This window comes from Scyliorhinus canicula, unplaced genomic scaffold (assembly GCF_902713615.1).
Source record: "Scyliorhinus canicula unplaced genomic scaffold, sScyCan1.1, whole genome shotgun sequence".
NCBI lineage: Eukaryota > Metazoa > Chordata > Chondrichthyes > Carcharhiniformes > Scyliorhinidae > Scyliorhinus > Scyliorhinus canicula.
The window spans coordinates 679,881-695,789 of record NW_024055744.1 but is presented as its reverse complement, the minus strand read 5'-3'; the positions used below and the strand labels follow the sequence as shown (position 1 = coordinate 695,789).

At 48.1% G+C, this 15,909-nt stretch overlaps 1 long non-coding RNA gene and 1 gene segment (V, D, J or C); both read right to left on the bottom strand.

Annotated features, from left to right (window-relative positions):
- Nucleotides 1-995: 995 nt before the first annotated feature.
- LOC119960881 lies at nt 996-5,360 on the bottom strand. Its single transcript, XR_005459546.1, has 3 exons — nt 5,275-5,360; nt 1,572-1,699; nt 996-1,432 (listed from the first exon to the last, which is right to left on the bottom strand). It is a non-coding gene; the product is annotated as an uncharacterized LOC119960881 (long non-coding RNA).
- Nucleotides 5,361-7,118: 1,758 nt separating this feature from the next.
- LOC119960833 lies at nt 7,119-9,020 on the bottom strand. The segment is given in 3 exon segments: nt 7,119-7,438; nt 8,293-8,601; nt 8,810-9,020. Coding segments are annotated over 3 exon segments (840 nt in total).
- Nucleotides 9,021-15,909: the final 6,889 nt, after the last annotated feature.

Below are 15,909 nucleotides of genomic sequence, written 5' to 3'. Positions count from 1 at the left end.
CGAAAGACGTGCTGTGAATTGAACATTCTGAATGCTCCCTCTGTGACCCAACCATGCGCCGGAGTGTGGTGATGAGGGGCTTTTCACAGTAACTTCATTGCATTGTTAATGTAAGCCTACTTGTGACAATAAAGATTATTATTATTATTATGGAGGAGGTGGGCGGTTACTCTGGCTGCCGACTTCTGTTCTGTGGTCTTGTCTATTCCCAGTGGTCTTGCAGAGGGAGCATGTGGTATCCACCGGAATGCGTGACACCTTCCACAACCAGTGGATACCTCAGCGGACAGAGTGTTTCAGAGACACTGGGGACAATATTCTGGTTCAAAACTTCTTTTTCAGGCATTAGAACGGGAGGTTTGGCAGCTGGGCAACTCGAACCAAATATAACATCAAGATCTGACTCAATTCATTAGGACCTACATATCACAAACTGTCAATGTGTTTGTCTGTTCTGACTGTGGGAAGAGATTTCAGACATCAGTGTGACTGGAAAAGCCCCGAGACCCACACACATCTGAGTGGGAGTGTTCCAGTGAACTGACTGTGGAAAGAGCTTTAACCAGTTACACTGCCTGAAAAATTATCTTGTTTCCTCTTGTGGGAGAGTCTGGGACCAGAGGGCATAATCTCAGAGTAAGAGGTCTCAAATTTAGGACAGAGGTGAGGAGACATTTCTTCCATCAGAGGGGAGTGAATCTGTGGAATTCTTCAGCTGTGAAATCATTCTGTCTCTGGAGTTGACCAAAAAAAGACAAAGGTGAAGGTGACTTAACCCGGATGGGCCGCTTGGTGGCGCAGCGGCTCTTTCACTGAGGGGCCTTGAGTTCAGACACATCCCAGACAGGACTGGTGAGAAATATCTGTCTGGGAAACGGGAGACAACTGTGTAATCGGGGAAATGGAGCGGTGCCGATGGACCTTAGAGAAAGGAGTTCAGATTAGATTTGTTTTCTTCATTTTTCATTCAATATTTATTAAAATTTCAGAGAAAATATAGCACAAAAGTTTATTTTGATGTTTACAAAAGGGAACATAACGATTGAGGGTCACACTGAGAACAGAACACATGCCCTCTGAGCTGCCAAATGTATGTACAACTGTAACAGACACAAGAGAGAGAGAACAGGAGCTCAACATAAAGGGAAGGCAACTGTTGTTAATAAGGTACGAGGTAAGTTACTTATTTAGACATGACATTGAGAGAAATTATTAACTACAATTACATTACAGCCAAAATTATCTCGTACATTTCAAACTGAAAAGCAGAAATACTGTCCATGATTGTCTCAGTTACAGATGCAGAATAATAAACTGAGAGAATTTTACTGTTAGAGTCACCAAGAGGAGATATTGTATTTGTGCCACACACAGATCATAATAAACAGCTGAGGAAAATCTACAGCATCCGAACGTCAACCCATCACTTGATCTGTAAAAGAGAGAGAAATGATGAAGCCGATGTTTATGATCTGGGACATTGATGTTAGAGTTTTTAATCAATCAAACATTTAGAGATGTTTTAAACGGCCTCTGTCAGTTTGAAGTGTGAGTGGATTGAATCTTCTCACCTTCACCAGAGTGACTGCAGCGCTGTAGGAAATGCTCAGGAAGAACAGGGTGATGAATGTGGAAGCGGTTGTCCAGATGTTCCCGTTATCATCCTCATTTTCTTCAGTCCAGGTGTTGTCTGTGGTATCTACAAGGATCGAGCCAAATATAATTAGTTTGTTTATTAATCCAGGATATGTTTTTTAATATTCTCGTTTCATTTTCTCCCGCTGCTAATTCATTCTTTAATATATTTGTCATTGCATATCTACTGTTGAGTTCATGACACTCGGAAATCGATCTCTGTAACTTTTTTCTTCCAATTAAGGGGCAATTTAACATGGCCAATCCACCTACCCTGCACATCTTTGGGTTATCGGGGTGAGACCCACGTGTCACTGGGAAACTCCACTGGGACACAGACCCAGGAGCGGGATCAACCCCAGGTCCATGGTGGCGTGAGGCAGCAGTGCTAACCACTATGCCACCGTGCCGCCCTTGCCTGACGTCTGTGTTTGTTCTTTAGCTTTTGTGCCTGTGTGGATGCGAAATTCGTATTTCTTTACTCTTCTTTTGTGTGTCCCGATGTCTTTATAAGTGTCATTGTGTGTTCATGTGTCAATGAGTATTGATCTGTGTATTTGTGTGTCAGCGCCTGTGTGAACTTTGTTTATCTTCTGTTAATGTGTACATATGAGTGTTTTATTGTGTGTGTTTGTGTGTTGAAGTCTATGTTTATATATTAATGCCTATGTCAATATAAGTTTATACTTCCCTGTCCAGTAATGAAAGTGTTAATGTGTCTTTGTACGTTCAACATGCATGTCATTGTCTTAATGTTTGTGTCTGGATAAGTGCGTTTGTGTGTGTGTGTGTTTGTTGATGCGTGTATTTCTTCATAGAATCATCATTAAATATAATCCCTACTGTGCCGAACGAGGCTATTCGGCCCATTGAGTCTGCACCGACCCTCCGAAAGAGCAGTCTGCCTGGACGCATGCCCCTGCCCTGTCCCCAGAACATCGTATCCCCACCTAACGTTGTGGGCACTAAGGGGTAATATAGCCTGGCCAATCCACCTAACCTGCACATCTTTGGACTGTGGGAGGAAACTAGAGCACGCGGAGGAAACAGGAACAGACCTGGCAGAACGTGGGAACTCCACACAGACAATCACCCAAGGCTGGAATTGAACCCGGGATTATGGCGCTGTGAGGCAGAGGTGCTATTTATGCGTTGATGTTTGATTATAACTATCTATTGATGTGTGTTGATGACTCTATGTGTATTCATATGTGTTCGTGTTAGCGTGTGTACGAGTCAGCTAATATGTATCTACGTGTGTCCGTTAGTGTGGATTATTGTCTCTGTTTGAATGGAAATATTTCTGTCATCGTGAAATTCTGCTAATTTACATGTTATTGGTTACATTTCTGTTTCATATTCTTCTGTCAGCCTGCTTGTCTGGTTGTATATGTCTGTGTATCTGTGTGGACATGTGGTTGTATATGTCTGTGTACACGCGTGTACCCACTTGTGTGTGTGGAATTGTGTTTGTATGTGTGGATGTGCACGTGAGTCTGTGTGTTTCTAAACATGTGCTTTTTGTGTTTATGTGCATGCTTGTGAATTTTTGTGCGCATTTGCGTGTGTTTTTGTGTCAAAATATGTGTGGTCCGTTGTGCCTGGGTGTATGTTTGTGCATGTGTTTCTATGTGTGTGTTTGTGTCTACTTGTGAGCGTGTGTGTGTTTGTGGGTCTGTGTGCATGTGTGTGTAGTGTCTGTGTCTGTTTATCTGTCTGTGTATTTGTATCAGCTGCCTGTAGCTTTGCTAGTTGTGGGTATTATTGATACCGATGTAGAATATGTTGAACTTTCTGCATATAAATGTGTTTTCCGTGAGTTGCAAGTTGACATCAGGTGACCTAATGCAAAAATACGAGGAGGCTCCTCGGGAGAGAACAGTGAAAACCCAGAGAGAATTCAATCACCAGTCTGGATTTGGATTATGGGGAATCGGTTTCAGCATACGGATAAGAGGAACAAGGGTGCTAAAAAAAATTATGTTGCATAAATAGATATTTTAAGAACATCTTTATAATGTATCAGCCTGTAAACTACATGGCGTCTTGTAATGTCAGTAACTGAGTTCTTAGTCCAGACAACCGTTTACTTCCAAACTCCCTGCTTGGGGACTGGGAAGATATTGAGTTAATAATCTCCCTCTCTCTGGTCAGCTCAGCAAATTGCCTTTGGGTTCTCCCTGCTGGAGGTGGAGATACAGAGAGTTCACTCATCACCTTCCTCCTCTTTTGGTTGGGAAAGTGGAGGTACAATGGGTTAGTATTGCCCCTTTGCTCTCTTTGTTGGGGAAGTGGGGAGGCAGTGGATTAAATAATGTCCTTCCACTCATTTTTGGAAGCGGATGTCCAGTGGATTAACTAATGTACACCCCCCTCATTGTTGGAAGCGGATGTACAGTGGATTAACTCAGCCCACCACCGTCTCTTTGTTGGGGAAGTGGGGGCACAATGTGTTAACTAATGCTCCTCCCCTCGCTTTGCTGGGGAAGTGGGGGCACAATGTGTTAAGTAATGCCCCAACTGCTCTCTTTGTTGGGGACGTGGGGAGACAATGGATTAACTAATGCCCCTCTCTTTGTTGGTGAAGTGGGGGTACAGTGGATTAACTAAAGTCCCTCCCACTCTCTCTGTTGATGAGGTGGGGTACAGTGGATTAACTAATGCCCCTCCCCCTCTCTTTGTTGGCGAAGTGGGGGTACAGTGGATTAACTAAAGCTCCTCCCACTCTCTCTGTTGGGGAAGTGGGGGTACAGTGAATTCACTAAAGACCCTCCCCCTCCCTCTATTGGGGAAGTGGGGGTTCAGTGGATTAACTAATGCCCTTCCCCCTCTCTCTGTGGGGGAGGTGGGTGGGTGGGGAGACAGTGGAATAACTAATACCCCTCCCGCTCTCTCTGTTGGGGAGGTGGGGGTACAGTGGATTAACAATTTCACTTTCCCCTCTCTTTGACTGGAGATTGTTGGTCCATGTTTCTGTGTGACCCTCAAACCAGTTCCCAGTGGGTCTCATGCAGCAACTTAAAGCTGACATTAATTTTAAAGGGATGGACAATGAGAGAAGCAGGAACACCGAGATCTAAATGTGATGGGTTTGTTTGTCTGAAATGGGAAATTGTCCGATTTCTCCTCAGCTGGAGGAAAGTCAATGAAGATATTTTGCTGAATCCTGGAATGAATGAGTTTTACTCTGTCTCTAATCCAGGGTGTATCTGAGCTGGGAGCTCTGGTTGTATCAGACTTGGGGCCGAGACCTGTAGAAATCCGGGTCTCATTGACCAGGGACTGGTTTAGCACATGGCTAAATCGCTGGATTTTAAAGCAGACCAATACAGGCCAGCAGCACGGGTCAATCCCCGTACCAGCCTCCCCGAACAGGCGCCGGAATGTGGCGCTGAGGGGCTTTTCACAATAACTTGACTGAAGCCTACTTGCGACAATAAGTGATTTTCATTTCATTTTCAGATCTAACATCAGTAAAGTGGAAACACCATTAATCAAGCGGCTGTATGTTTAAATCACAATTAGAGGAAACGTTTTTATTATTTTTATTTTAGTTCGAAATATAACCAATCGATTCTCATTGACATGAATTAACGGTGTCCATCAGAGCGAGGGAAATGTTCACAAAACTGGGTTTACCGCTGGATTTATCAACCGTTCTGTTGATGATCTTCAAGGGGATGGCTTCATGTCCCACCACACAGGAGTAAGAAGCGCCGCTGGCCCACTCCTCCGCTGCAATGGATAACAGGCTGTACATGAAGAAGGAGCTATTGCCGTTCTCCGCCATCACCTCGGTGTTCTTGTCGTTCCCGGGATTCACCGGCTTGTCATTGACGGTCCACTTGACGAAGATCTCTCGGGGGGAGAAACCTCTCACTAAGCAGCTGAGGGAGACGAATCTCTGAGCGGAGACGTCTTCAGCCGAGGGCAGGAGGACAGAGACGGACGGTTCCCGCGGATTGGGATCTGCAGAAAATGTACAATAAATGTCAATAAAATGGGGAATTCCGGAGACAATGGAACCGCGGGTTAGATGTGGGAGAAATGTGTTTTGTGTTGGATTTTAAAGGTTTCCATTTTCCACTTTGGGGTCTGTCCGGGTTCCCAGCTCGGAGCAGAGGTGGACACAATCCTTTTCCCTGAGAATTTACGGATATTGGATTCGAAAGTTTCAGAAAGTGAACAGCAGGGAAACAGGTCATTCGGCCCAACTGTTCTGTGCTGGTGTATAAACTCCACACGAGGCTCCTCCCACCTTACCCCAAGAAGATTGGACAACTGCCAATGTAACATCCTTATTCAAAAGGGAAGGGAGTCAAACACAGGTAACTATAGGCCAGGGACCTTAACATCTGTCAGTGGAAAACGGTTCGAGTCCATTATAACAGATCCAATAGCTGAGCATTTATAAATACTCAATATAATCAAACAGAGTCAGTCCGGCTTCGGGAAGGGTAAATCATGCCTGACAAATTTAGTGCCCTTATTTGAGGTGATGACGAGAAGGCGAGAGAGGGAGGGGGAGGGGGTGGGGCAATAGATGTAATATACATGAATTTCAAAACGGTGTTTGATAAATGAATGTACTATTCCCATGTTTGCAGATGACAAAAAATAGGTAGAAAGGCAAGTGGTGAGGATTACAGAAAATCCACAGAGGGACAGAGAATGTGAGGTTAGACACTTTGGTAGGAGGAAGAACATAAAGAATTATTATTTAGATGGAGAAAGACTGAAGAAAGCTGAAGTAACGGGGGAATTGGGGGCCCTCGTGCAGAAACCACAAAAAGTAAGTTCTGCAGGTAATATGGAGACAAATTGAATGCTGATCTTTATTTTAAAAGGAGTAGAATATAACAATGGGGAAGCCTAGCTAAAACTGGGGAATTAGTTAGACAACACCTGATATATTTTGAATAGCTTTGGTGCCCTTATCTAAAGAAGACAGATTGGTTTTGAAGGCAGTCCAGAGAAGGATCACAAGGTTGATCCCGGGTATGGAGGGATTTTCTTTCGGGGAGAGGTTAAGTCGGCTGGGCTGTACTGATTGGAGTTTAGAAGAATGAAGGCGACCTCAGATTCTGGGTCGGTCAGTACGTTCAAGGTTGAGGGACACATATTTTAAATCAGTAAAACCGTCAAGAGATATGGGGATAAGGTGGGAAAGAGGAGTTGAAGGTTATCACATCAGATCAGGCTTGAACTCACTGAAGGCTGGACCGGTGTTGATGGGCCCAATGGGTTACATCTGCTCCTAAGTCTTGTGGTCTATGGTCTCGCTTGATCTACACCCAATATCACTGGGTTTAATTCATTGTTCATTCATCTACATATCAATTTCCCCCTGAAACTCTAAACGCCCAGAGTATTTAGTTAGTGGAATTACCAATCAGAATGGACCATAAATACACTGAATGCTAAATACTGACCGCTGCACTGACACTAGAAATAGACACAATGGCTCAATTATTGCTTCAGTCTCACCGCTCACCTATTTTTTTGTGAATTGAAATTCTTAAAGGAGTTGGCAGGTCCTGATGGCTCGCCACACAGTCAAACACAGCCCCACTCAGCCAGGCTTGTGTCGAGATGTTTAATTTGCTGAGCACGCTCTCAGTATCTGCCCCAGGCTCGTCGGCGATCTCTGATTTCAGCAGCTTCTTAGCTTCACTCCAGGACACGTTGACTCCATAAGGAGCATTCGAAATGACACAGGTTAAGGTTACAGTCGCCTCCAGTAAGACCTGTTCTATTGGTGGTGGCACTATTGTTACTGAGGCATCAGTGCAAATGGAAGGATCTGTGAATGAAAAAAGTGGAAATCAAGCCAAGTTTGATCTTCAGAATCAGGTCAGCAGGATTCAGCCTGAACTCTAAATGGGAATAAATCAACTTCGAAACATCAACCTCGAAATAATCAACTTCGAAGCATCAACCCCTAAAGATCGCCTTCAATCCTCGATACGCATTGGAAGACCAGTTTGGTTTCTGAAAACTATTCTCATTGTGAAATACAGTCAGCCCCGATGCCATTCTAACGAATCAGTATTGCAGCATTCCCAATACAAATATTCAATTCCTGATCTCAGGGACGAAGTACTGGAGGCTGATCCATAAATAGGTTGGATGAACTTTCCAACACTTCCCCCGGAGCTGTTATCAGTTAAAGGTTCCAGACACCCACTGACTCTCAAATATAATCAGCTGTCTGAGGATAAAGCTGATATCAAGTCCACCAGGGGCTGGTTTAGCACAGGGCTAAATAGCTGACTTTTAAAGTAGACCAAGTAAGGCCAGCAGCGCGGGATCAATTCCCATACCAGCCTCCCCGAACAGGCGCCGGAATGTGGCGACGAGGGGTTTTTCACAGTAACTTCATTTGAAGCCTACTTGTGACTATAAGCGATTTTCATTTCATTGATTCACCTCACTCACTAAATTACTTCAAATTATAGGGATACATTTATTTCTATATTCATAAAATCGTGAATGGTCAGCAATCCTAATGCAGCTCTTACATCAGAATGAAACACAAACTACATGGCAGCAAACTAGAAGTTATTCTGTGCTTTGTACTAACTTCAGTAAATTCCTGATTTGGATTAACATCAGAGTGCAGGATGATTTATTGTTTCCTCTGTTTGTGTCTCTTACCAGACGCGGTGATGTTGTGAATTTGGGTGACCTCTTCATGAGTGACCTGGCAGGTATAGACCGCTTTGCTGAACCATTCCCCAGCGGAGACTGTCAGCCGACTGCTCGCTGAGAAGTTCCTGCTAACTTCACAGGCGGGAGAGGTGACAATTCCTGAACCCATGGCTTGTCCATTCTTCAGCCACTTCACCGTCATTGACTTTGGATGGAAATCGTTGATCGAACAGACGATGGTTGCAAATTTCTGCCTTGTGATTTCTTCACTGGAACTCACGGTGAGGAGAACATTTGGAGCATAAATTCTGGGACCTTCAAGAAACACAATGAGATATTTCTTGCAGAAGAAATTGATAAACAAAATGAGTTGATATACTTTAAAAATGTTTGTGGTCAATAGACACTAAGCTGGATTTTCCAGGGATCAGGAATATGCAGAGTATTACAAATGAGTTATATCCAAGACCCTATATAAGGTAATCATAGGTTTTCTATTTCTCACAGGTTCCACAACACTTACATTCCATTCCAATGCTCTTGTCTGAGACGCTGTGTCGAACCTCACAGCTGATGTTGCTGCATCCCCCCTCTGACTCGGTGATGGTTAACTGGCTGCTCAGGGTGTAGGTTCCCTTCTTGTTTTTTACTGATGGGTATTTCTTAACTCCAGTGGTGATCAGCTGCCCATCGTTCTTCCAGGTGAGGCTGGTGATTTCTGGGGAGTAGTCCATCGCCAAACAGCCGTAGGTCACGGAGCCGTCGGTGTTGTGTTGCTGACAGGAGGAGACCAGACTGTAGAGAGTGGGCGGAGTCGGTGTCACTGGGGGAGAATGGCCCATTCAACAAGTTAGACTCTGGTATTTGTGATTTATAAGTAACCAAGCATTTCATAATTTGACTAGAACTATGATTTTATCCTAACATTTCCGATTAAATCACACATCCACATTGAATCTTCTATCGGTTCTATCGTTCGGAATCACCTACTTTTTGTCACTTGTTCAGAAACTCACCTCTTTCTCCGTCTCTATAAAAAAAAAACATATTTTGATGTAATCTGAATGGTGTATCTTTCATTGGATTGAAAGAGAAGAGCAGAGCGTTTCCCCCATTATTTCAGCCACCATGTAATATAAAATGCAAATGAGGCCATAGTCCCGGAGACTGTTCTTTCCCTTTGAGAGCTGACTGTGGTGATTTAACCTGAGGGTCACCACACATCAGGCCAGGGGCAAGGTTGAGAATGGAGATCTTTATGAATAACCTCAGCCGGTGCAGCGATTGAACCCGCGCTGTTGGGATCGCTCTTCGTCACGAACCAGCCGTCCAGCTAACTGAGCTGTGTACGTCACAATCCAGCTAACTGAGCTGTGTACGTCACAATCCAGCAAACTGAGCTGTGTACGTCACAATCGAGCTAACTGAGCTGTGTACGTCACAATCGAGCTAACTGAGCTGTGTACGTCACAATCCACCTAACTGAGCTGTGTACGTCACAATCCAGCTCACTGAGCTGTGTACGTCACAATCCAGCTAACTGAGCTGTGTACGTCACAATCGAGCTAACTGAGCTGTGTACGTCACAATCCACCTAACTGAGCTGTATACGTCACAATCCAGCTAACTGAGCTGCGTACGTCACAATCCAGCTAACTGAGCTGTGTACGTCACAATCCAGCTAACTGAGCTGTGTACGTCACAATCCAGCTAACTGAGCTGTGTACGTCACAATCCAGCTAACTGAGCTGCGTACGTCACAATCCAGCTAACTGAGCTGTGTACGTCACAATCCAGCTAACTGATCTGTGTACGTCACAATCCAGCGAACTGAGCTGCGTACGTCACAAACCAGCTGACTGTGATGTCTACGTCACAATACAGCTCACTGAGCTGGGTATGTCACAATCCAGCTAACTGAGCTGTGTACGTCACAATCCAGCTAACTGAGCCGAGTAGGTCATAATCCAGCTAATTGAGCTGTGTACGTCACAATCCAGCTAACTGAGCTGTGTACGTCACAATCAATTTGTCTTACAAAAGTTGTGTCTTCATTTGTATCTTTGCAGTTTTGGGAAATTCCCTTTGTTCAAACTGACTGATGCCCCCTCCTCCCTCCATCTCACTAACCCCACTCCCCAAACCAGAGAATTGTGGCTTTGCTTCAAAAACACCTTCTGAATGTACCTTTATATAATTACAATAAAACTCTACATTTGAGTAATTGCAACATTCACTAATTTTAGGACCATGCACATTGACAGCAGGAGGAGGCCATTCAATCCGTGGAGTCTCCTCCCCCATTCAGTAAGAGCCTGCCCTGTGCTGATTGTGGTGTTAACTCCATATTCCGCCTGTCACTGAGACCGGGCTGTCTGCGATCCACCCAACCCCCGCCCCCCGCTCTCTGAGCGTTCCCCCATCTCTCTGCGGTTCCCGCTGGATTGCTGCACCTTCCTCCTGGTCCCTTCACTATCGTTTAGCTCTCTGCTCTTTTCCACGGCTCTCTGCGCTTTCCTCCGCATCTCTGCACTTTCGGCACTGAATTTTCTTCCTGCTCTTTGTGCTTTGCCCATGTGTGCTGCACTTTCCCCAGTTCTTTCGACTTTTCCCGGTTCCTGGCACTTTCCCCGGTCTTTTTGAACATTTCGCCAGCACTGTGCGCTTTACCCCGATTCTTATGGCTTATCGCCCACTCTATGAACTTTCGTCCGGCTCTCCGCACTTGCGCCAGCTCTCTGCCCCTTCCCCCGGCTCTCTGCCCCTTCTCCAGGCTCTCTGCACTTTCCCCGGCTCTCTGCGCCTTCCCCCGGCTCTCCGCACTTTCCTCCGGCTCTCGGCTCCTTCCCCCGGCGCTCTGCTCCTTCCCCCGGCTCTCTGCTCCTTCCCCCGGCTCTCCGCACTTTCCTCCGGCTCTCTGGGCCTTCCCCCGGCGCTCTGCTCCTTCCCCCGGCTCTCTGCTCCTTCCTCCGGCTCTCTGCTCCTTCCCCCGGCTCTCTGCAGCCTTCCCCCGGCTCTCTATCTTTCCCCGACTCTCTGCTCCTTCTCCCGACTCTCTGCTCCTTCCCTCGGCTCTCTGCTCCTTCTCCCGGCTCTCCGCACTTTCCCCCGGCTCTCCGCACTTTCCGCCGGCTCTCTGCTCCTTCCCCCGGCTCTCTGCACTTTCACCCGGCTCTCCGCACTTTCCCCCGGCTCTCGGTTCCTTCCCCCGGCTCTCCGCACTTTCCCCGGCTCTCGGCTCCTTCCCCCGGCTCTCGGCTCCTTCCCCCGGCTCTCCGCTCCTTCCCCCGGCTCTCGCCACCTCCGTGTTCTGAGCCACATTCGGGGGCCAATGGACATCAGTTTCGCTCCAGTTCTCTATTCCTCACTCGCTGCAGACGCTCCCTTGCCGATTTCCTGAGCATCAGTGAGAGAGGATGAGTGAGTAACTGAGTGAGGGTAGGAGAGTGAGTGTGGGTGAGTGAGTAACTGAGTGAGGGTAGGAGAGTGAGTGTGGGTGAGTGAGTAACTGAGTGAGGGTAGGAGAGTGAGTGTGTGTGAGTGAGTTGGCTGATTGAGGATGTATTAGTGTTGATGAGTGGTAGATCAGGGTGAATGACTGAGTGAGGGTAAATGGGCGAGGCTGTGTCACCGAGCACGAATGAGCCAGGGTAGGTGAGGGAGAGTGAGTGAGACGCAGGGAATGAGTGCCGCTGGGTGAGTGAGGTTGTGTAGTGAGAGTCAATGAAGATGAGTGAGCGAGGGTGGGTGAGTCAGGGGGTCGGTGAGTGAGTGAGCTTGGGTGAGTCGGGGGTCGACTGCTGGTGAGTGAATGTAGGGGGTGAATGAATGAGGGGGAGTCAGTGACCGTGGTCGAGTGAGGGTGAATGAGTGAGGATGATTGAAGGAGGATGTATGAGTGAGTGCGGGTCAGTGAGTGAGGTGCGTCATTGAGAATTAGTGGGTGTGTGAAGGTGAGTGAGGATGTGTGAGTGGCAGAGAATGGGTGTGGGTGGTGGGCGAGGGTGGGTGTGTGATGGTGGTTGAGTGAGTCAGGGTGAGTGAGGGGATGGGTGTGGGTAAATGAGGGTGTGTGAGGATGGGTGGGTGAGTGAGGGTGAGTGATAGTGGGTGACAGAGGGTAGGTGCGTCTGGTGAGGGTGGCTCATTAAGGGTATATGAGGGAATGTGAATGAGTGAGTGTGTGTGAGTGAGGAAGGGTAAGGATCTGAGAGTGAAGGTCTTAAAGAGGGTTGGTGCGAGTCTTTGTGAGGGTGAATGAGTGAGGCTGGATGAGTAAGTATGAATGAGTTAGGGTGGATGTGTAAGGGAACATTCGAGAGCGATGGTGGGTTGGAGGGTGAGTGAGTGAGTGAGTTAGGGTGGGTGGTGGTATTTGAGTGAGGGGGAGAGTGAATGTGTCAGTGAGGGTGGGTTACTGATTGAGGGTGCGTGAGGGTGGGTGTGTGAGTGTGGGTGAGTGAATAAGCATGCGTGAGGGTGGGTGAGTGAGGGTGTGTGAGGGTGGGTGTGCGAGGATGGGGGGTGAGTGTGGGGGGGTGACTGAGTGAGGGGGAGAGCCTGAAGGAGAGTGGGTGAGGATGAGTCAAAATGTGCGTTGGTTTGAGGATGAGTGGCTGAGAGTGTGTGAGTGAGGATGAACGAGTTAGGTTGGGTCTGAAAGGGGGAGTCAATCAGGGCGAGTGGTGGTGAATGAGGATGGGTGACTGTGTGTGAGGGTGAGGGAGTGAAAGTGTGTCAGGGTAGGTGAGTGAGAGTGTGTCAGGGAGGGTGGGTGAGTGTGTGTGTGTCAGGGTGGGTGAGTGAGAGCGTGTCAGGGAGGGTGGGTGAGTGAGGGTCTGTCAGGGAGGGTGGGTGAGTGAGGGTCTGTCAGGGAGAGTGCGTGAATGAGTGTGTCAGGGAGGGTGTGTGAGTGAGAGTGTGTCAGGGAGGGTGGGTGAGTGAGGGTCTGTCAGGGAGGGTGTGTGAGTGAGAGTGTGTCAGGGAGGGTGGGTGAGTGAGAGTGTGTCAGGGAGGGTGGGTGAGTGAGGGTCTGTCAGGGAGAGTGGGTGAGTGAGAGTGTGTCAGGGAGGGTGGGTGAGTGAGCGTGTGTGTGTCAGGGAGGGAGGGTCAGTGAGTGTGTGTCAGGGAGGGTGGGTCAGTGTGTGTGTGTCAGAGAGGGTGTGTGAGTGAGAATGTGTCAGTGAGGGTGGGTGAGTGAGAGTGTGTCAGGGAGGCTAGGTGAGTGTGTTAGGGAGGGTGGGTCAGTGAGAGTGTGTCAGGGAGTTTGCGTGAGTGTGTGTGTGTCAGGGAGGGTGGGTGAGTGAGAGTGTGTCAGGGAGGCTGGGTGAGTGAGAGTGTGTCAGGGAGGGTGGGTGAGTGAGAGTGTGTCAGGGAGGGTGGTGAGTGAGAATGTGCCAGGGAGGGTGGGTGAGTGAGTGTGTGTCAGGGAGGGTGGGTGAGAGTGTGTGTGTCAGGGAGTGTGGGTGAGAGTGTGTGTGTCAAGGAGGGGGTGGGTGTGTGAGAGTGTGTCACGGGGTGGGGGGGGGGTGTGAGAGTGTGTCAGGGAGGTGGGTGAGTGAGAGTGTGTCAGGGAGGTTGGGTGTGAGAGTGTGTCAGGGAGAGTGGGTGTGTGAGAGTGTGTCAGGGAGGGTGGGTGAGTAACTGTCTGTCAGGGAGGGTGGGCGGTGAGTGTGTGTCAGGGAGGGCGGGTGAGTGAGAGTGTGCCAGGGAAGGTGGGTGAGTAACTGTCTGTCAGGGAGGGTGGGTGAGTGAGAGTGTGTCAGGGAGGGTGGGTGAGGGAGAGTGTGTCAGGGAGGATGGGGGGTGGTGAGAGTGTGTCTGGGAGGGTGGGTGGGTGAGAGTGTGTCAGGGAGGGTGGGTGAGCGTGTGTCAGGGAGGGTGGGTGAGTGAGAGTGTGTCAGAGAGGGTGGGTGAGAGAGTGTGTCAGGGTGGGTGTGTGAGAGTGCGTCAGGGAAGGTGGGTGAGTGAGTGTCAATGAGTGATGGTGAGTGAGTGAAGGTAAGTGAATGAGTGAAGACAGGTGAGAGTGAGTGAGTGAGTGAGTGACCGTAGGTGAGTGATCATTCCCAGGTTCTCCCAGCCCATTAGGACGATGTTTCTCTGGATGAGTTTCCGCTCAGGCTCAGCTTTCCGATGCCTGTTGTCCACAGCCGAGCTGGGGGCTCCTCCATTCGGCTCCACCACCCCCACCTCTTCCTCTTCCTCTCCATCGATCCTGTCCTGATTCTCCACATTGATCAGCTTTCAGTAACACCGGCTGTGTGCAGTCAGACAGCAGTGTAGATCACTGGGCAGCTGCTTTAATACTGTCAGTAACACCGGCTGTGTAAAGTCAGACAGCAGTGTAGATCACTGGGCAGCTGCTTTAATGTCGATGTAATTTAATTTTCCACAAAACAATTTAGAACTGGGACAATAAACATTCCTGTAAATTTGCTGATTTTACTTTTGCAAATGGGATTTTTCTGCCCGTTAAATTCTTGTCATATTGTATACGGAGAGTGTGTTGTGTTTATTCATTATTGTGATGTAGGCGTCTGTGGCTGGGTCAGCATTTATTTTCCATCCCTCATTGCCTTTGAGAAGGTGGTGAGCTTCCTTCTTTAACCAGTGCAGTCCATGTGGGGTTTCCCCGAGTCAGTTCCATGGTTTTGAACCAGCGGCAGTGAAGGAACGGGGATATATTTTATAGTCATGATGCTGAGTGACTTGGAGTTGAGCTTCCAGTTGGCGGTGTTCCCATGTGTCTGCTGTCCTTGTCCAGATGGCCGCTGTCATGGGTTTGGAAAGTGCTGCCTCAGGAGACATGATGATCTTCCACAGCGGATCTTTAGATGGTGGGCAGGCTTTGGGGTGTCAGGAGATGAGTTTTTCACCTTTGACCTGTTCTTCTGGCCTCAAATTTTATATGACTCGTCCAGATCACTTTCTAGTCCATGTGAACCCCCAGGAGGTTTCGAGTGGGGATTCAATGATGGTAATGCCTGTAGCCATGCTGGCCACGCAAAATGGACACTGAGCCAAACTAAAATAGAAGACTGCTGGGAAACAGACAGTTTAGCCAGAACAGCAGTCTGCAAAGAGCAGTTTGCATTCTGCAGCAGCAGAAACCAGTTTGGGCTCAGGTGAAAAGACCTTAGCTAGGTGCAAATGGCAAAACACTTTGCATGCTAATGAGGCCATCAGACTTGAACACCCACACAATAGATACATTTGGTTCTGAATGGACACATTCTAATCAAGACCCAGACATCGAGGCACCAGAAACTTCCAAACAAAAGGACATAAGAAACGCCCCTCCATCACGGAGACCCCTCGCATTGGGGAATTAATCCAGTACGATAAGAAATTGATCCAATAGGTAGAGCCCGCCCGAGAAGAGGGAAGGACAATGGAACCCCTATAAAAGATAGGGACCTCGTGTTGTCCGGTCTGTTAAACCCGTGCTCCGGCTCTGACTGACATCTTGCATCCTGACTCCAGCCGTTGAGCACCAGCCGCCGAAACCGTAAGTTCAACGCTCGCTACGCGATCCAAGCCCACTAGACTCCCAAGTACCAGAACGCTTGCTGAAGGCTGCAGTGCCAGACCAGGACGAAGGCCTCGTTCTCTGACCTTGCC